Source organism: Trichosurus vulpecula, chromosome 1 (assembly GCF_011100635.1).
Source record: "Trichosurus vulpecula isolate mTriVul1 chromosome 1, mTriVul1.pri, whole genome shotgun sequence".
Taxonomy (NCBI): domain Eukaryota; kingdom Metazoa; phylum Chordata; class Mammalia; order Diprotodontia; family Phalangeridae; genus Trichosurus; species Trichosurus vulpecula.
In genome coordinates, this window is record NC_050573.1 from 465642593 (window position 1) to 465665512 (window position 22920).

Here is a 22920-nt window from a genome sequence, read left to right on the forward strand (position 1 = left end):
TAATTTAAATAATGAGTGACTATGTGACATAACCAACTTTGACTTAGTATTATCATCTTTATCAATAAATGTTATATTTATTAATAATCAGTCCTATTATATGGTAAAAGTATCTCTTTAGCTTCTGCATATTATATACTCATCCTGATGGGTATCTCTTAACAGATCTAGCTACTTTTGACTAAGAACCACAAAGAAAATGAAACAAGCCTGTATCTCCTGTTAACTTTTGGGGAGCCATCTGCTATATGGCCTCAGGTAAGCCTGTTCATGTCTCTGTTCTCCACTTTTCTTAGGTCATACCATTCAAATACCTAGGACAAATATTAAATTATCTAAGAGACAGGCTGGTATAGTGAAGAGAGTCCTGGATTTAGGAATCACAAAGATATAACCCACTGATTAAGGATCCCACCTCTGACACTTAAGTGTTATAACTATGGACAAGTCACTTCCCCCTCTCTGAGCTTCAGTTTCCTAATCTATAAAATAGGGGTAACAATGTGTTTCGTATTTACATGAACAAAATAACTGAGAAGACAATAAATGAAACCCTGGAGTGCAAAAAAACCCCAAAATTTGCCATAAACATCACCAATAAAAGTTGATATTCAAGTCATATAGAGAAATGACCCAAATATAAAATTTCAAAAGCAATTCCCTGATTGATAAGTAGTCAAACAATATGAACAAGCAATTTTCACAAGAATTGCTAATTATAAATTGCTATTTGAAAACATGCTACACTTAACTACTTGTAAGAGAAATGCTAGCTAATTAAAACTGAGGGTTCACTTTACACCTTGGAAATTAACTTTGAAAGATGGATACCATTACTGGGCCTATGCCCCAACAAGATCAAAGCAAGAGGAAAAGGAGTTACATGTAAAAAAAAAAAAACAAGTATTTCTAGCAGCTCTTCTGTGATGCCAAAAAATTGGAAATTAAGGGGGATGTCCATCAATTAGAAAATGGCTGAACAACTTACGGTATAAGAATGTAATGGAATGCTATTTTATTATAATAAATAAAAAAAAGGCAGTATCAGAGGAATCTAGAAGACTTATATAAATTGATGGGAAAGTGAGCAGAATCAAGAGAACAATTTTAACATCAACATTGTTAAAAGGAACAAACAACCCATCTCCTGGCAGAAAGATGATGAACTCAGGGTGTAGACTGTGACTTTTTTTTAACATATCCAATATAGGGATTGTTTTCTCTGATTATACAAATTCATCACAAATATTTTGTTTTTCTTTTTTTTTTCCTAAGGAAGACAGGGATATGAGGAAAGAGAAAAAAGTAGATTTCTTAGTACCAAGAGGAGTAAAACAATGCACAATTTTAAAAAGAAACTGGCAAAGATGACATAAAATGGGATCAGTCATTATTGGAAAGGCTATGGAAAAATAAGCATGTATTATTAGTGAAGTTGTGAATTGGTCCCACTGCTCTGATTATCCTTTTGGAATTAGGCAAGAGAAAAATGACTAAACTGCTTACACCTTAAATCCCAGAAATCCCAACACTAGATATATACTTCAAGGATGTCAGAGACAAAAACAAAGTTCCAATATATAGCAAAATATTTAGAGTACACTCTTTGTGGATACAAACACAAAAAAAGCAGCAACAAAATGAATATGAATCAATAAGGAAATGACTGAAAAGAGCTGCGGAGTCTGAATGTAATAGCAAATTATTTTACAATAAGAAAGGGAAAACATAAAGGGATGCAGAGTTGTAGAGTAGAAAGAACACAGCACTATATTTGGAGACTTTGGACCTGGGTTCAAATGCTGGCTCTACTACTTACTAAGTAACCCTGGGCAAATCAGAGTTTTCTCATCTATAAAATGAAGAGGTTGGAATAGATGACTCTAAGGTCCCTTCCAGCTCCAAGTCTATAATTCTATGAATTCAGAGAAGAATGAAAAAAATTTGTATAAAGAATACAAAGTAAAATAAAATTTCTATACTCTACTATAGTGTATATATATACCATATTTCTACAATTATGAAAATATAGTATACTATACTATAGTATATATCTATACTATATTTCTACAATTACGTAAATGAAAAAAAATCACTAAAATTAAGTACAACTCAGAAACTTAAAGCAAAAACAGTGATTGAAGAAGTGATCATGGTCCTAGAAAACATGAAATAAAACAAATCTCCCTCCTCCTGGTTGAGAGCTGAGAGACAATCAGAACAGAATGTTGTTTATGTTGTCAAACACAATAACTATACCTGGTGTTTCCAATTACTTTTTCCTTTATTACAAGGAATGGTTCAATCATGAAGTAGATGGGAAAGGGAGGGTATAATTCCAGAAATGTAATGTGAAAACAAAATATAATGTAAAAACAAAAGGTATCAATAAAACTACAGATAGATATAACACTCATAGATTTGTTGTAAGGTTCGAATAAGATAATGTATGTAAAGCATTTTGAAAATCTTAAAGCATTAATATAAATGTCAGTTATGCAATAGCTAAAAAAACAAAGAGGTGAATAACTATGTTTCAAAAAATCACATAAAACATAAATGAGTTTTAACGCATATACTGCATTGACTTTAAAAGTTCCCTATTAGATTTCTGAGGATCTTTGCTGTTGATAAATAGATAATATTTCCTTAATCTGGACAGTCGTGTGTTGTTTCTGTCCAGAATTACCATCTGGAATGACTTTTACTTAAAGAAAATGTAAGTTGAAACCCTGCAAAAATTACAAAGCAGTACATCTATTTACAAAACAAAATTTTTCAAACTAAAACAGTTAGTGTATAATAATAGCAGTAGTGTTTATGCTCCATATAGAAAATATTCCTTCAATTAGAATTTGTAATTAAAATATGATTTTGACAAATCATATGTGTACAATCTAAAAAAAACATATAAAAAAGCAATGAATAACTTCCTTGGAATGCTACTATAATTTTGTGTTATAAATTCACTTTCTGTGACAACCATACTCCTCAAAATGCTACATATTTATTTTTAAATATTATAAGAAAAAAAAACTATTGACTATACAAAGACTATCGAGTTAGGCTAAGAGTCTCAGTCTTGTATTACTAAAATAGCTATTTTCAGGATTTGGTATATCTCTGATTTTTTAAGTTTAGATTCAACTAATTATTTTCTATTTGTTTTAAAAGAATTATATCCTCTTCTTTATAGTTCTCCACAAATAAAGTATTCAATTATGTAAATCAGATACTCAAAAAATACTAGAAATGATAAAGTTTCAAGAGCTATATGAAATTTAAACAAAGCATAAAGGCTTAAAAAAAGGAAAAGAAAAGCAAGAGTGTAAATGCAAACCTGACCTATTCTCTAATCTTTTCTTTATAAACCTAGGCTACCCAAGAATCTTCAACTAATTATTCCATTTTATTGATGGCATTTTTCCCTAGGGAAGTTATTTAAAAAGTTTAACCCCTGAGCAAGTCATGGCTTCTCCTGCCTTTGAAAGTGTCAAGTGCATTGATTATAACTGCAGGAAGTGTTACCTTCTACCCAGAGAATCTCACCCTGCACAATCTTAAACACTGTCTCTCTTCCAAAACAGCTTTGATTCAGCAATTCAGACCGCTTCAGCTGATATTAAAGGAAGCAACACCACAGAAAAGGGATCAGCAGTTAAAACGAAATACAAAGAAGAAAAACCCAGATCTTGGATATAGTAGCACAAAGCTCAAGAGTAAAGCAGATTTGAAAAAGACATCAGAGTGACTAAAAAAAGAACAACATGACAGAAATTAAACAAGATTTTTTTGTTCACCGTCTATGCATTTAAACTCATCTCAACCTCCATTGAAATTCTGATCATACTATGCAAACCCCAAGGCTTTTGACATACTTTCAAAAATCCACACCCCCTCTTTCTCTTTTCTAACTCTCCAGAGTCACTTCTAGGTATCCAGTAAGTTAGAGGGGAAAATGTATAATTTGGATATGCATATAATAGAAAACTATAAAAAATATATAATAACTATAGGGCAACATTTTCATTTAAAAATTATCCCAAACTAATATTAAGCATTGCTCTCTCTCCTCTTCCTGTACTTGTTAGTGAAAAGAGCTTATTCTCCTCTTAAAATCCACATTTCAAGTCATGTACATAAGAAAAAGCTTATATTAATATTTTAGTTAGGTCAGTGTCAGGAGAACAATTTAACATATGGTGCTATATAAGCTATTATATAACCTACAATAAAAAAGAAGATTGGAAACATATACTTAATTAGCTCAAAATTCACTGCAAAATTCATTCAAATCAATAACAGAACAATGATGGATAAGGAGAGGCCAACAGCTATCAAAGAAAGGCGTATTCACATCTATCTTAGAAATGGTACCCAAAATTTCTGAAAGTAATTGGATTTTCAGAACTGCAAGTGGGTTTTTTCCAATTCACTCATGACAGGGCCAGAAGGTAATGATACATCTGCCATGATGCAACAAGCAGACCTGTCTTCTGTCAAGAGTTGAAATCATAAAGGAATAAGCTGTCGTTAACAACCTCTCTCCAAACACAAGAGCTGTCATCTCATTGTTTTCCTTCACTGGCATAGGGGCTGGTGTGGGTTTATATACCCTGTCAGTTCAGTAATATGCTAAGCTTTTAACCTTTTCTGGGATTCATGTCTTGAACAATCTTCTATGAACTCTCTTATGTAATAACTTTTATTTCCTTTAATCAACATTTGTTGTGGGTTAAGATTATTTTTTTTTGCATTGCTGAACTTTTTCAACCCACAGTTAAAATGATCCAGTTCTAAGATTTTATAAGTATCCTATGTTTTAAGCAGAAATTTTTCATTATATTAAATATTTTCATAGGTTCCTGAAATTAGTTTAAATTGATTGTTCTTAAACACAGTATAAATCCAATTTTTAAAGATGTTTAGATGTTTGTATTCATAAGTTTATATACACATACATACAAACACACATACGTGTGTGTGTGTGTGTGTGTGTGTGTGTGTGTGTGTGTGTGTGTATATATATATATGTATCAATCTATTTGTCTTTGGAAATGGTTAAATCAATGCTAGACTATTACAAGAGAACCCATATAAACACTGAATAAATTCTTTCTGATAGTTATTCTTAAAAATCACTATATTTTGAAACCTATTATTCATTTGAACCAGATTAGATTTAAAAGAATCCAAAGAGTTGTCCAGTTTTTATGACTCCCGATCATGAAACACGTCTTTGATATCACATCCAACATATTTTTGGCATGATGTACATGTCATTATTTAACTTAGACTTTAATTATTATTTGATTTTTCCTTTGTACTATCACTGTAGTTAATAATACCAAGGGAAATGCCCCATAAGGAAAAGAATAAATATTTCTATTTTCTTATTCAGCATTCATATTTGATCCACAGAATTCTACAGAAATTTCCACATGATCACCTTAGTTAAATCCTGGTTTCTCCATTACTTAGATCAAAATGATCTTTCATTCACTCTAGGAAGAACTTTGGATACAGAGATTTAGACTTAAGAGGTAGATGCCAGAAAGAATACACTAACTTAGAACAGCGGTAAAAATCATACCCTATTCCTTTTTAACAACCTCTAATGACTCCAACAACTGTTTTTTGAAAGAAAGTCTATTATCCTGTTAAGTAATTCACTGAAATGCAAATCTGTGTGAAAAAGATAAGAAAGTCTAACAAATTATAAAACAAGTACATAAGCACTAATGTAGAAGAGCTAACCTTCATTTTGCTACAAAGGAACATAAGAGACAAAAAGCTAACAGACAATAAATCAGTTTAGAAATCAACAACATAGCTAAACCACGAGTCAATTCCCATTACAATGATCACCAAAAGACTGTAGAAGAGTATTAATTTAACCAAACGCTCGAATAAATAGATCATGTCCTAAGGCTTCAAATTTTATTATAAACTATATTGAAATTTGCTATATTTCTTATAGTAAAATATGATGTTTTGTAACTTCTAGATTCAAATGGTTCCTTTGGTTAAAACCAGGAAGAAGTGACTAACTGGGTGATTCACTTAAAAATTTTATAAGTAGCCATGGCAATAACTGATTCTTTAACATATAGGAGAAAAGAGGGGTTTTTTTTAAAATATAGGTTTCTTTTATAGAGAATGTATTAAAATTAATAAAAGGTTAAGACATTGAAGAATTCAGAGATAAAAATCAGTATTTAAGAATGATGTTAATAAGTGCTTGTTGGCTGTGCGACTGAAAAATGGCTTGGGTTTCACCTGCTCTTCTTGCTAGAGTTATAAACAAACAGCAAAAGGACCTCTAAATAGTGGAAGATTAGACCGGGAAAAAAGTCAATTTTGAACAATTAATGAATTGCTTGGTTAAATAAACCCTGAATAATCAGGGTTTTTTAAATATTCAGAATTTATTATATGCAACAAACATTCTTAAATATCAGAATGATTTGCTAAGAAGAGCTATGAGACAACAACATATGCTTGATCAAACTGTCACTGGTCTAGGATGTCTGTTGACAAAGGTCTATACTAGACGAACTCAAAGGATCCCCTTATTCTTGGTATATGCAAACCTAATTTTGGCATTCTCAATTCTACATGGCCCCCCTCAAAAAAGAGAAAAAAATTCAATAGAAACTCACAATTATGGAATTAGAATTATTATTAGTATCATGAAATAAATAATGACTAGTTTCAAAGCAATACCTATTTCAGAGCAATATCTATTTTAGATATGAAACTTTATATACTGCTTATTTTTGTAGGGTATAGTCATGCAGTGAAGCCAAGGTAAATATCCTAAGAACTCTGTTAAGTTTTCAAATACTTGTTTTTAAAGTTTTGTTCAGGAGTCCTTATAAACAACAAGTTCTTGTTTATAAACTGGAATTTTTTAACTCCAAGTTTGTAGGACAAGTACCTAAGACAAAATAAACAGCATCTTAAATGTAAGCTCAGGGACCTAAACCTACAAACTAACGACAGTCTATGTAACACAGCTACCAAACAAAAAATAAAGGAAAAAAAGATAAGTGGGGCAAACAACCTATGCAGTTTGTAAAACTGAATAAGTACTACATATTATTCTGATGGTTTGTTACTTTTGCCAAGGTATCATGCATGAGCTTCCAGGCCTTCCTAGAAAAACAAGGTAACTATCGCTCTAAGTACACCACTGTACCATTTTGAGTAGAAAGAATAGTTCTCAACTTTCAGTGACACAAACCATTTCTTCTCTTCTATTTAGTACACTATTCAATGAGAAGAAAGGATAAGGTAAGGGGGACAATCTGTTTGCCTCCTCCCCCAAATCTCATACTTACAACCTAAGTATATTAAGAAATGACATACCTGAGTTCTAATAGGTCAATAACTGAAGTGAATTTAAGCATATAATCAAAATATTTATTTCAGAAACATGAATTTTAAAAAATATTGTTCACTTAATATGGCAGAACCCATGAACAATGATGATGAGACACAGTCAAAAGGATATACAGAATGGTATAAAGTAATATGGGTATATGTGGAAATAAATAATGTATATGGAAAGCAAATCCAAATTATGGTTCTCCAGCAAATGTACATTTATTATTGAATCAAATGAGAGAAATCATATGTAATGAGTACAGTGCAACCTTGATGTCCTAAAGTCTCGAGTTCAAGCACTGCCACTCTCTCAGCATAGCAAACAACTCTTGAAGACAAGAAGTTACAGACAAGCTGCTGATCTGCATGAAAGAAAGGGATTTCCCACATTATGAGTTTTCAAAATTAATGAAATCACCCTTCAGGACACTCTCCCTTTCCCAAAAAATAGGTAAAAAAATATTTAATTTCCTTTACCAAATAAAGTTTCAAAATATGTGCTACCTTTTTTTAAAAATTATATTTCATGAAGAATATTTTACTTAAATCCAAAGGAAGAATCTGTTTAAAGGGGCATTCATTTCAAAATGTAAAAAAGTGTAACAATAAAGCAAAGAATGAAAAACATAGTCTGATGCAACTTGTATTTCTGTAAGGCCCTTCAATATTAAAGGCTATTTCGTCTCAAAATGCTACTTGGTTACCAGCTTTTACTGGTCAAATCAAAAGCAAACTCATTCATCCATTTGTTGTATGTGATAAATAAAAAAGCTGACAGACAATCAAGATGTTGGTACAAACCCTGAAACCCTCCAAATAAAACTGTTCTTTTGAAAATGAATCTTGACCTTAACATTTAAGAGTTAATATAAAGGAGAATAAGTGTATTACTTTAAACAAATCTATCCAATTTTCATCACAAAAAAATTAGTGCCATATATTTCTCAATAAAATATAATCCATAGATGCATACAATATTCCTGAAATAAATTACTCTCTTGCTCTAAGAATAAACCTTTTAAATAGAATGTAATTTCACTTTATTCTATGAAAGTCTCTATTTTCACATATAAAAATAAACTGTGCTTCCAAAAAAACCTGACAGTTCACAGAATTTATGAATGAAGCAGTAAAACACAAGAAGACAAATACTGATATGAACAACTGCATGGCAAGATGGAACAACAGAATCTTAAATGTAACACAAAGAAAATATCTGAATTTTACAATAAATACCTTTTCTATAAAGGTTGATTTTAGATGAATAACTAGATAAACATGTAATTTGCAATTTTATTTTCCTTTGTAATTTCCTAAGGGTATTTTATTCAAGACTTGTGTAAAAATGAATCAAGATGCAAAAAGGATATTTTTTTTAAAGGGCACAAATGCTAAAATTAGTTCTGCATTTTTTCTTTCAAGGAACAAGATTTATTTAGTTTTTAACTCCAGTAAACAACAATTCATGAAAGCTTATAGTGATTTTACTGACAAACTTATTTTCAATTTTGTATTTATCTGCATAGATGCTGTCTCCCCCAGTGAGAGGTAAGCTCTTTGAGGGCAGGAAATATCTCACTTTTCATATTCCCAACACCAAGCACAATGTCTGGCATTTAATATATGCTTGGTGCATTTAAATGAGCGATGCTCAAAAAAGGCGCTCATTGGTATTTCAAAGAGATGAATACGATGAAAAAATATAAGAAAAATTTAGAATGTTAAATCTTCATTGCAGAGGGAACTTTCTACAGAAATTTTCTTAGTGCTTATGCCCTTATTTTTCTTTATTTAACAACAAGATAACTCAACAAAAGGTTTCTGTAAGAAAACTAATTATAATTTAAAGATTAAAATATAGTTCAGGACATGTTAAAATCCTGAGCCCACACATTTCATGAAACTGAATAAAACTTAAACTGTAATTTCTAATACATAATAAAACAAAACTAAAAATAACAAAAAAGAAATTTCACTTACATCCATAGCTCTCTTAATATAAGGTATCTGTGTGCCACTGTCCAGATCTTCATTTATAATAAGCCTTCTAGCCCATTGACCTGCCCTGACAACACCACTACCATGAATTAAAACCATCAGTTTGTCTGGATTAGTCATTGCATCCTCACTCATAAAGATAAAATTCTTTGGTTCACTCTCAGTAGCATCTACCTGTAATTAAAAAAAATTAAAAAGTAAGTACATTTTTTATGTTTACGTATAAATAAAAATGGCTGCTATTATAAAGTATAAAACAAAGATACCCACAGATCATATTGACATCACAAAGCTGTGAAATAGATTACAATGTAAAACATTCATCTGAAATTTAAATTATATTTTTAGACTGAGAAACAAGAAAGGCATAATGAGGTTCTTTAGTATAATGTTATGAAGAAGGAAGTGAGACTTTAAATGTTGTTCTTTACTTAAACCTACAAGAAAAAAGATCCAATTGGAAGTATATTTGTTGATGAAGAAACAAATCTTTTTGGCTAGAAACAATAGCTAATGCTTAATGGAACAATATAAAGTTATTGAAAACTTCCCAAAAGGTGACTGTCATCTAATATTGCTTCTTTAATTCTCTTCTATAATGTCCAGGTATGCAAATTTTGTTCCATTCCCTACATATGTAGTAATTAATTCATGAATTAAAATTATAAGTCCACAATGTTGTATGCATTTATTCATTGGTTATCTACGATTATAACAGCCTATAATTTTATGATATTCAATACCTTTTATAAAATGTCTGATATATCATCTAGTCTTACCATTCTCTGAAGGATAACTATTTTTTTGGAAGATAATTTTAAAAAGGGATTTCTCAGCCTTGCAAGAACTATATTGTGACACATAAATCAACTGAAAAGACAATCTAAATTTTTCCATGCAAAATTTGAGGTTTTGATATGTATTTAACATAAAAGTTGACCCTGGAATGTAGTGTAGCAGAAAGAACAATGGATTTGGAGTCAGAAGAGCTGAGTTTGAATTCTGACTCCCCCTACTCCATTTACTAATTGTGTGAACACAGCTTCTCTCAGTCTCAGTTTCGTTATTTGTAAAGAGAATATAATAGTTTATTACCTGCCTCACAAGATTGTTGTGAGAAATGAGATAAAGCACTTAAAATACTTTGTAAATTACATTTTATATACCCTAACATTATATAAATGGCAGCAGTTATTACTAAGAATATTATACTTCTTTTCTTATTACCCTTCTTAACTAATTCCAGTTTCAATGGATGGTCTGATCTAATGACTACAAAATAGGAAGACAGTTAGTGAATGAACCAACTTCAATGTTTCACCATCTATACCACCAACTCTTGCTCCAGTTCACGTTTCCTCCATAAGTATTGCTAAAAAATAACAGCAAGCAGTAACTGAGAGATGTGAGGCAAGTTCATTAGTTACTACTGCTTTGTAATAATAATAAGTGGACTTTAAGAATCATGGTACCTAGTATGCCCCACACAAAAAAAAAAAAACAACCCCAATTGATTTATGTGTTGGATAACAGGATTTTTTTTTACTTCTTCATTAATACTAATGAATTATTAGGTGAAAATTTCAGAAAAGTTTAGCATGCAAAGGCCAAAAAATGCTCTTAGTTTCTAAGCTTTTGTTGCTATTACCACCACCATCACAGATCAAAAAAAAAAAAAAAAAGATTAAAAACTGAGTTACATTTCAAATTTATGCACTTTTCAAATAATCTCAACAGTACTCAATGATGGTCTTATAGTACAGTGTCCATACAAATTTTTTTCAAAATATCAACTATGCTGAGCTGTATTAAAATATTAAAGATTTCTTATCATTATCTCACATGGGGAAATATCAAGAATCAAAATAGTTAAATAGTCTAAAAAGGCAACTAGTAGATCCAGAACTCTAACCAAGCTTTGTCACTGACTTCTGTGGCAGATTATTTTTTCAATCAGGTTAGATGATGTTCCTCTCACCAGTGGAGACAATACTTTTCCTACTTCAGAAAGCATATTAAGATGATTAATAAATGCATAATCACAAAGCAATTTGAAAGTAAAGGACTAAATATGTGGGCAATATTAAGGGGAAGTAATGATAGCCTCATTATTAGTAACTGTGCACTAGTAGAGGCACGAAGCTTAGAAAAATTACATCAATTTTACATGCATTAGGTATCTACAACAAGCAAAAGCAGATGACAAAAATGAATATGACTGAAAACATGGAAAACAACAAAGAAAAAATAAAAACAAAGGACAAAAGAAAAAAGATGAAATAAAAATGACTGCTATAAAAAACATATTTTACACACAAAACAGAAGCATGAATTAGAAGGCAATGAGGAAAAAAATGGTGAAAATAACATCAGTCAACATTTTTAAATGAGACACTTCTAGACACTCCCTTATCAAACATGTAAAAATTGTAGTATCAATAAACCTGTAATGAAAGTCAGTGAGGCCCCTAATTCCTAAAATAAGAGAATTTATCAATAAGATTCTTCTAGCTAACCCTACCATTCACTCTCTCATTTCTTTTTTTGACTATAGTTGGTCATTTTTTTTTTTGGCAGCAAAGGACTTTGAATCAATTTGTCAAACAAAGATAATACTGAGTTCCTAAGTCCAGAGTAATGAGTTTAGCATCAAAATACTGTTAACCTTCTTTAGAAGGCAAAAATATAATTGTGCTCTATTTAAAATGTTACTCAAAAAGATTTTTGAAGATAACCAAGTTAAACTGCACATATTAATTTAGTTGAGTAAAGGAGAGCTAAAAGATGATAGACAATTAAAATATTTAATGAAGTTAAAACAATTAAAAGTAAATGAAAAATGATTTATGCATGATTTAAAGAGAGGAAAATGATTTTGAAATGCTGATGATAGTAGACTTATTTTCCCCCTCAGTTTAATACAGCACTCTGAACCAATAAACTTGCTAACACTTATTATACAGTTTAATTGTGATAACTTTAAAACATAAAATAAGTTATGAAAATGTTTTTTAAATTTCTTATCTTAACCTAATTAAATTTGGAACTCCCCTCACCTTTTTTTTCCAAACCAATTTATCTTCAAACAGTGGTAATTCATTAAACAAAGTTTTCACCAAGGAATGCACATAAAGGTCATTCTTTTGTATGACCTCACTTTATTGGCAAATCAACTTCAAATAGCATTTAGTCTACTCACAGTGAGACTGCATAGAGCAATTTGTAGCTGTTAATGATTCAGTTTTGAATTTTTTGAATGATATTTACTCTGATTTTTCATCAGAACACTATATATTTAAATGTTACAATCATGTTATTTAGCTGCCTTATCTCAGTAAATAATCTATACAAATAGAAAGTGAATTGTTAATAAATTTAAAATTTCTAATATTTTTCAGCTAGCATTTCATTAATTTTCATTCAATCTGACATCAAATTTCCATAAAGAAATTTTAAATACATTTTTTAGTCTATTCATTGGTAACCAGGGTGATTTTTAAATTTAGTATGTGATATATTATGGAGGGGGAAAAACATTTCATGCAGTGTTGTCATTTTTTCCTTTGGAATTACCAAACTGTATGAAATCTCACAATGAATCACAATGGAGTTAACTCCAAAGATAATATGCATATTCTTTCACATAAGCAACACTATATTTACTGCATTCTTATAAACTTAGTTCAGCATCAAAACATACTAGAAAAGCATGCCAACTGGCCCAGTGGCAATTCTCTACACTACCTTTCAGGAGACCGGGTTCAATATCCAGCCCTGGTCTCTTATGATCCAAGCCAGCAGGGCCTGAAAATGGAGCAAAAGTGGTGTTATTCAGTCCCTGAGATGGGGGACATTCGGCCTCACTTCACTCAACTGCGATGTTTGGTTAATATCCAAGCAGAACTGAAAGGCTAATAAGGCAACTGGGAACTGTCATTTAGCTAGAAACATGGTCATCATAGTACCAGGTGATTATAGGCAAAAAAAAAAAAAATGCAACTAGGGAAGAATATAAAAGCAGGAAAGGGAAATTGAGAAACAAATCACCAACAATATACCAGTAAATTTTGGGGGGCATTCTTATGACTTTTACTTTTCAATTCTGTAAGTCCTCAATAAAAAATGCTGTCTAAAGAATAATTAATTAACTTTCTCTCTAAGTTGTTTAAATCTAGTTTTAGTGAAAGGAATAATATTAAGACTCTTAGCCAACTGTTCTGCTTTTCTGAGAAAAGAGCTCTAAATATCTAACACAAAAGATACAAGCTATGCCAGAGATTCTGCCAACCATCATCAGTGTATACACACAAAACTTCATTCAAACTGAAGAAACCACCCACTACAGAAGCTCACCTCCTAATTCAAAAGAAAAACAATGATTTTTTTTTTAAGCCTGGAAAACTTATTCAAGAAATCAGATTTTGGTGTCATTTCTAGATTTGTTACAAGCACAACAGAATATATTGTGACTTGAAGATAGGAAGGAACCTAGTTTTAGGTGATATCTGAAATAAAGCACATTAACCTATTAATATTTGTATAATTTGTATAATAATTTGAATAATATTTGTATTTAGCAAAAAATTAATGTCTATGAATTTATATCTTCAGGAGTCATCTCAGGTTCTCTTTGAAAACTACAAATACTCATTCTACTTTAATAATTACACATACCAGCAACATCGTTTAATGCACATTAGAAATGTGTAAGAGTTTAAAGTGGCTCTTCAGTCGTCTGTAAGATGCTTGGTTCTTCTTCGGAAGCTAAGGCCACCTTGGGGTGAACCCTCACTTCAGCCAGCAACCGGCACCACTACAAACAAGTCTCCTCATCCATCTGCTGAAATGGCTGTCTCTGAGCTTGCTTGCATCTACTGTGCCCTCATCCTTCACGATGATGAGGTTACAGTCAGGGAGGATAAAATCAATGCCCTCATTAAAGCAGCAGGTGTAAATGTTGAATCATTCTGGCCTGAATTATTTGCAAAGACCCTGTCCAATGTAAACATTGCAAGCCTCATCTGAAATGTAGGAGTTGGTGGACTTGCCCCAGCAGCTGGTGGTGCTGCCCCTGCTGGAGGGGCTGCTCCTGCTAACACAGCTCCCTCAGCTGAGGAGAAGAAGAAAGAGGAAGCAAAAAAAGAAGAATCCAAGGAGTCCGATGATGACATGGGCTTTGGTCTGTTTGACTAAATATTTTTTTATAACATTAAATAAAAAGCTTGACTCAAAAAAAAAAAAAGGAGTTTAAAGTGGTCACACAAATCCTATCTGTTGAACAGTTAAAGGACTCAAACATTATGGTGGGGTAGCAATGAACATGAAGTCCCTTAAGTAAATTATTTAACATAGTGTTAGAAAATTTGGGAATCCTAAATTATGGATATTGGTAATAGCCTAGCTAAGAACAGTATGCTTTATAATTTAAGGAAGGTAAACCTAGAGAAATTGGGACTTGAAATCCTGATCAGCAAACCTCCAAAGTCGAATACCGGACATTGGAAGACAGAAAATGAGAGTAGGTTGGTGATTTTTCAAAGCCCTTCCTTGAGAAGAACAGGCTGAGCTGAAGGGAGAGGAAGAGTGGAGAAGGTGGTAATATCTGAAATTACCTTAGCGCAGCTTTAATATCTAGCCCTACTCTCTTATGATCAAAGCCAAGAAAGTCTATAGCTGGAGGGAGGAATGTGAACAAAAAGAAGCCTTGGAGAGATTAGTTGGGAAACAAATGTGTTTTATGTGTACAAAGAATTTGGTTTTCATGTATTTCAGAAAGGAACAAAGTTGTGAATTAAACTAAAGCTTATAGTTATATACATGATAAAAGGATCCTAGCAACTAGCTAAGGAGTAGTTTTTTGAGCTTTTTGGGGCTGTACAGAGAATAAAACCAAGTTCTTCCAAGGAAATTCCATAATGTATCATCAAATTTAGGGGTGAAAGGGCAGGAATTGTTATGAAATTCTCACATTCCCCCAGTTTTAAGAGGGTCCATGACAAGACCTCAGTGTTCCAACAATAAAACTTTTTCCCTGTAGTATGCTAATAAAATCACCAATTTCTATACTTCACAAAAAGTTAAATTTCTGTTAATAAAATGTAATGAAAATAAAATGGTCCAAAAGAACACTAGGTTAGTGACATAGTAAAATCATCACTTCTTAGTTTGGTATAATGGAAAGAGCCTGGGTTCGGAATAGAAAGATCCGAGGCTCAGCTATGTAACTTAGTAGCTGTATGACCTTGTGCAAGTCACTCTTGACTTTACTGGGACTAAATTTCCTCACCTGTAGCAGAGATTTAAAAGTATCTGCCTATCTTACAAGGTTATTGTTGAGGACCAAATCAGGTATACATGTACGAGTGCTTTTTAAGTTCTAAAGCACTATATACACATAAGTAATGCTGTTACTATTAGGGCTTTTCTGTGTCACAGCCTAAAATATTAGTGAGAAAGAACATCAAAACACTATATAGTCCAACTTCCTCATTTTACAAAAGAGGAAATATGCATAAAATTTAAAATTTTACACTTTGCTCTAAAAGATACATGAATTTTCTACAAGATAAAAGAGATTCTCAAACCTCTGCCTCAGTAGCACAACAATGTGCAACAATTTAAAGTATTCAATTCTCACAAAAAGTTAGAGCTGGTACTGGGGAAAAAGCTGGGGAACAAAAGTGGAAAAAAGAGATGAAATAAAGAAAAAAAATATAAAAGGAAAGGGTAAAATCAGGAAATTATCTGAGAATGCAAAATTATTTCATCCTAAAGGCAAAGAAGAATATAGACAAGATTCTTAACTTAGGCTGCTCCTTCGAAATATATAAATACTTGTGTCAATCAAATGAAAAGGACAGGGGCAAATGTAGCCCAAATGCTCCCTGAGTGAATATCATTCTTTTAAAAGGATGAGAATCTCTGGATTAAAAAATAATAAAAGTAAATTACCAGAACACCTCACAATCAGAGAGGATAATATGCTTTTCAATTTACATAGAGTAAGTTTACCCTAACAGTGTACTATTTTTCCCAAAGAGACAATGTAACATTATGTTGGAAGTATCTTTAAAAAACTTATTCTGAATTAACTGTCATGAATATTAAAAAAATCTTAAAATTCAAATATAGGAAATTAAGATTTTTAAGCTTTTTTCTTAAATAAAAGTCATATTTGGAAATATAAACAGAAATAACTTTTTAAAAAACTTACTGGAAGTGAGATCTTTTTCAAATTGCAATCCTTTTCCAAGAGCTCATACACATATTTAGTAATAATCTGTGGGACAGGAAAGTTAAAAACACATTAAAACCTGATGTATTCTCAACCATTAATAAAATTCATGTAATTAGTGCTTAATAAAATGTACATTATTAATATACATATATGGTTTTATTTTAGCCTTAACAACTAAGAGCTAGCATATCACTGTGGAAAGAGAGCCTGCCTTAAGAGTCAAGAATACTTGAGAATTCTACCTTTCTGACTGAGCAACCCCAGGGACAGAAGCAGAGCAGGGCAGGGAGCTGCAGGTCCTCCTCACTCCCCCTCTTCTTTCCCTATTCTTACTGCTGTCCCAATGTTTCTCTGTAATCTGGGTCCCCAGACATGTTCCAGAAATTGGAGGTTGAGAACCCCTCCATGGAGACAGAAGATAAAAAGGAGAAGCAATGGGGAGCCACTGAAGCTTTGTGGGCAAGGAATGACATTAGACCTGAGCTTTGGAAATATAAATTTGGCAGCCATGTAAAGGTATTTAGAAATGGAAAAGAAAGAGATGCAGAATGACAAATTAGGCTGCTATTGCAATACTTCAGGCCACACAAAAGAAGAGAAGTATTCTCCCTGAGAAAACTGAACAGGCAAAGCTAAAGCTAATATTCAAGCCTAGTAAAAATGCCTGGAGCCTCTCACTTCCTCATGAAGGGCCTCCAAAAGGGGCAAAAGTGCTTTGACTTAGGAGACAACCCACCGCCAAAGCCAAGAGGAAGAGTAAGCAGTCACTAAGTACAGGGTCATATAAGAACTTGGTGATGATGAGGGCACAGTCTCTGGGAACCCCCTTGAGTCTGGAGTGCGTGCGGTCTCTGAGAGCCCCCTAGAGCTGTCCCTGAGTCTTCCGGCTGGATCTGGCCTTCCCCTAGGGCCACAAGCCTCACATTGTCATTGGGCCCAGATCTCCCTCTATTGTTACTTTAGATATGCATGCCTTCAGTTACTTCCCAACCTTTGATATTCCTTCAGGAACTTCTGGCCCTTAGTTCTATTCTCTTGGTTCCTGAACTCTGACCTCACCTGGTCCTCCTTAGACTTCCCCTCAAGACCCTCCCTAAACCCTTCCTCTAGTCACCCCAGACCCCTCAATCCCTCCTACAATCTTTGCGTATATAATCTCCATCTTGCCTCCATGAAGGTGCTCAGGTTCAATCTAATTCAGTAGGTTGAATCTGGCCCGCTTGTGGAAACAGGCGTCACAAGGCGGGGGGATTTCTTAAGACAGCCCATTATGGTGAATCCCTAATAAACTTTCTCTTTTCCCTTGGCTGAGAAGGCTTGAGTCGAATTCTTTCGGCAGGACCCGGCGTGTAGGTATTTTGGGGCCGCGGCGGTCACCCCTAGAAACATATGGTTCCCTAACAATCATCATTTACAGAGAACCTCTTCAGTGAGAGAAGACCAAATCCCCATAGCACAGGATCTGACCCAGAGAAAGCCCTCACTCATCACCAGTAAGCTTAAAGGTGACCAAGTTAAAAGAAATTTCCTGGCACACTGGACAGACTCTAAGAACTGGCCTCTCGGTCCTGTGAAGGCTCCTGCTCCTCCCTGACTTTGTGGCTAAGAGGTCAGAAGGTAGTCTGGGTACAAGCTAGAGAGGTGGCCTGACACATGGAGTCTCTCAGGTTGAGCACCAAGACCTTGAAGCATTTTTGTGCTTTATTTTTCCAAAACAGCTGCTGGGGAAAGAAAATCTTTATGAAATCCTGGTGTGGGGATACGAGAGCATAGGGTCAGGTGGAGATATATATGTGAGGTAATGTGAATTTAGACTCAGACCTAGACCTAGATTTTGCTGAATACCCTCTCTTGCTATAGTCTGTAATTCTGATGGCCGAGTTTTGGAGGTTACTGTAGGGAAAATGAATCTATAGGCCAGTTTTGCAAAAAAAAAAAAAAAAAAAAAAAAAAAAAAAAAAGGTCTCCTCTGATGCGATTGGTGCTAAGTGACTTAGTATCATGTAAATGAGATTATCCATCCAGATCTAATTTCTACAAGTGCTGTTCCCTGGTCTCTATAAAGCAGATTGGGAACTTAATGCTAATATAACCACTCTTGAGAATTGCTGGCACTTTAAAGTAGAGCACTAGTACAGGAACTGGGGCTGTGAATTTAGTGGAATGGGGCCATAAATGTGGAGGAACCCCAATTAGTTTTGGGAACTTTTTCAGTATTTGAAAATTTTAAAAAGACATATCCTCTCCTCTACAAAAAATACCTATGTTCATGCCTTGTCCCTGATTCATACTGGCTGTGTGGCCCTGGGCAAATCACAGCTACTCAGAACCACAGACAGCAGAATGAATTAAGTGAAACTTGAAGAGTAGAGAAGAGGTAAGGAGGCTGAAGTCACTTGGCCTAAAATAAAAACACATTCCAGAAAGAAGAAAGAGAATTCACCCCCCCCACCCAAAACAAAGAACTTTAAACCAGTGGTGTCAAATGTAAACAAGTACTTGAGGATCCCTGTGGGTTGCATAATTAGAAAATCACATAATAACATTATGTATGTTCTATTCTATTTTTTATTTTGTTAAATATTTCCCAAATACATTTTCATCTGGTTCAGCTTCACTCAGGAGAGTTTCAGGGGCAATGCAGAGGCCTTGTATACCTCTGCTTTAAATTACTACTTCAAGATAACAGACTATTATTGCCAGTCATTGACTGGTCATTTTTTAAAATACATAATTCTTAAAAAGGGCCTCACAACAGTGGGGAAAACATCTAAATACTATATATTAAATACCTGCAAAACAATAAAAAATTTAATGAGACAATTTAAAAGGCTGAGCCATGAATACTTCTGCATTAGTTTAAATGGATATAAAACAGGTTCAGTATTCAATACAATAAAATGCAGAATTCTCTAAAAAGAGAAACACTTGACATCTTGGCATTGGCTCTTAAGGAGATCCACATAAAAAAATTTTACTTTTAACATATAGTACATATAACTACATCTTATACTTGAAAGTTAATTTATTATATAAAATATTATGCTTTGCAGATCCTTACCAGCTGGTACCTTTTGTCCAGAGAGACAACCATTTTTAAAGTTTCCCTATCTCAGCATGTTTCCAACTGTCAATTCTAACTATTTGCAATCCCATTGTGATATAACACTTAAAGAGAAAAGGCTCATTAACTGTAAATCTATGAAGTCCACTATCTTCAGTGAATTCAAATTAAACCCTTATACTTGCTTTCTCATAACAAAATTCCTCACACATTTTTGTTTTGCAATCCAGACTCTGGGGAAAATACTCAGGTTATGCATTATAAAATGTCAATCCTATAAATGCACTGATGTGAAACACAGTAGTGAAAATACTTTTAAACAAATTGTGGGCATAGGTACTCTTTCCTTGTTGATAGTAAAGACTTCAAAACAAAGAAAAGCTTTTGCCATGTAACTGGCTCACAAAATTTTTACCAGGTAAGGGCACTAATAAGCCAAATGAAAGACAAACAATGAATCCTAACCAACTGCCTATAGCAATTCTCAAGTGAAGAGATTGACCTGAAACCTGTTCCTACTGCAGCTATAAATTTGGTTGAAGAAATTCTATTGTGACCTTAAGGACAAAACTACAAAAAAAAGTAAAAGAGAAATTCAGAAGGACATTTTGGTGTAGTGCTCTTGGCCATACTCTAACCTCATGAGAGAGGGAAGGAGGAAGAGATGGGAGATGAAGTAGGTGGGGGGAAGAGAGAGGGAGAACAAATGGATTTTCTAAAGATTCTGCCTATGTCTAATCTTAAAAAATCAAAAGCATTTAAAAATACAATTGGTTACTGGGAATGGAAAGGATGCATTTAATTAGGGGAAAATGTCAAACTCACTGAGAGATTCTCCCTTTTAATAATGGAAGCAATCCAAAACCAGCTTCAAACCCCTGGATGACCTGGTAATAAATAGGACCTCAAGATTTTTCAAGTTTTTATTTTCATTGGTTCAGAAGTTTGGAAAGGGAAGGGAGAGGAAGGCTTCCTGACTTAGTTTTTTGTTGTTCACCTGTTTTGGTAAATAGGTTTTGTCAATTCAACCTGAATTAATAAGATCTGAACCAACTTCTATAGGATGATCTTTGCTGACAACTATTGATTTAATGATTGTTTTTCATACTACTTATATCAGAATGTCTTTGATGCCCTACTTAAGTGACCATCAGCTTTTCCAATTTAGAAAAAAAAATTCCATAGTTCCAACTTAGAAAGAGTTATATAGATAATTTTTTAAAATCAGAAATATTAGTGAGAGAGCAGAAAATAGCATATCTTTAGGTAAAAATCCAAGCCAAAGGGTCAATATATTGGTAGTTTCTAAGCTGAATGCAGTACTGATGTATATTAGAGGCCAATCATCAAATGATTCCTCTCTCAAATATATACATATATTCCATAGCTTCCACTCTTTGTCTTCAGATACCTTTTAAACATCAATATACTTTTGATGATGCTACATGGCTACGAGTTACAGTATACCAATCTTTAAAGAAGTAAAGTCGCAGATTACCCAAAGGCCAATGGCGAGCTGTAACTCCAATATGCTAGGGACATAGAACAGTGCAGAAGAGGCAACCTAAAGGATATCATTAGGGAAATACATGAACAAAAAAGGATATGTGATATTAGTGAGGGCTAACCTATAAACTGCATGTGCCATTGGTAGCTACACAAAATCAAGGAATCTAGAAGATGGTCCCCAGAAGGTTGGAAGACATGGAATATAGTCTAACAGGATGAAAAGGAATGATAGGGTGTGTGATCTGTACTGTTAAAAGGAGTACATTGAGGAGATCATAGATCCAGCGAAATACCTAAGTATTATTTTATCCATGACACCACCAACTACACACATTTGAAAAATAATAATACATGCATGGGCAAGGCGTTTATTCAGTTTGGGGAAGGGAAGGCAATAAGCATTTTCACAGTGCCTATTATGTGCCAGGCACTATGAAAAGTAAACTATTTCACTAAAAAAAAAAGGAAAACTATTTACATAAATTATTTCATTTGATCATTACAACAACTCCCCAATGTATTATCCCCATTTTAAAGTTAAGGAAACTGAGGAAAAAGAAGTTAAATGACTTGCCCAGCATCTCACACAGCTAAAAGTGTCTAAGGCCAAATTTGAATTTGAAGATTGGAGTTTTCCTGACTCCAGGCCCAGTGCTCTATGCACTGCACCAAGAGCTTGTGCTTATTTAGTACACTGAGTTCCACTGCATTTGGGGAAAGGAGAGATAGGAGCTAAATAAAGATCAACACTCAGTACACAGAAGGAGTCAAGCCCCTTGCAATAATGAATCCTCCATCCTCGTGATGAGATTTCAGAATCTCAAGAGTCAAATCTGCCATCACTATAAGCTGGTCTGCATATAACTGGTTTGTGTATGACACCTAGAATTACACGAACAGCTCCATTAGACTATGCAGTGAAGGCAATGGAATTTATTGAAATACTTGCCTTGGTTACAAGTAGAAATATATTTCATAATAGATCTGCCAACAATATCAGGCAACATGCCACTTCATTATCATTAAACATTTTACAATGAATGCCTGTGTCCAAAGTTGACATCAACTTTACCAAAAGCTTGGTCCACAAATATGGCAAAATTCTGAAGAGTTCTCCAGAAGACATTAAGGATTTAATTATTCTTCATAATAGTGTATTATTTCACTAGTGACAGGACTCTGACAATAAGGAATATGTAACATTAAGTTTAGAGGGTCTTACATGAGGGTTTCTATATACTATCCCCCCAAAATCACACCTTAAAATGTGATTCCAGGAAACGGACAGTACTACAGCTGAGGTTTCCTCAGTATGAGATAAGGAAGATTCATTATTTCATGCCATAGAACAGGATGATGGAATCACTGAGTATTTAAGTTAAAAGAGATCTTAGCAATTATCCAGTCCAAATTTGTCCTTTAGTAGCTAAAAGGTAAAGCAACTAGCCTAGTTTTACACATTGTCAGGAGCAGAGCCAATGTCAGCCATCCTGAATCCCAGGCAAATGCTTTTCAACCACACCATGGTCATTGATTTCAGAACTGCTTCCCAACTAACTACAGAAACAATAACTCCCCTCCTCCTCACATGCTCTTAAAATTCTCCCTTAGATTTAAATCCTTTGTAAAATGGAACTGACTTTGTGCCTTACACTTAACTGCTTTTTAAAAATGTTAGAGGTATAAACACTTTAGCCAAAATATATTAGCTGTAAAAATATAG

General features: G+C 33.4%; 1 protein-coding gene across 13 annotated transcripts in view; it reads right to left on the reverse strand.

Annotated features, from left to right (window-relative positions):
* The window catches only part of FAM172A (family with sequence similarity 172 member A), a 527455-nt gene that overhangs the window by 386723 nt on the left and 117812 nt on the right, over positions 1-22920 (reverse strand). For 12 of the 13 annotated variants that reach the window (XM_036768382.1, XM_036768414.1, XM_036768394.1 and 9 more), the window contains 2 exons: positions 16601-16666; positions 9370-9561 (listed from right to left, as the gene is read on the reverse strand). In XM_036768382.1, the coding sequence (XP_036624277.1) occupies positions 9370-9561; positions 16601-16666 (258 nt within the window). The remainder of the gene's footprint in view (positions 1-9369; positions 9562-16600; positions 16667-22920) is intronic. The other variant, XM_036768410.1, reaches the window with a different exon arrangement.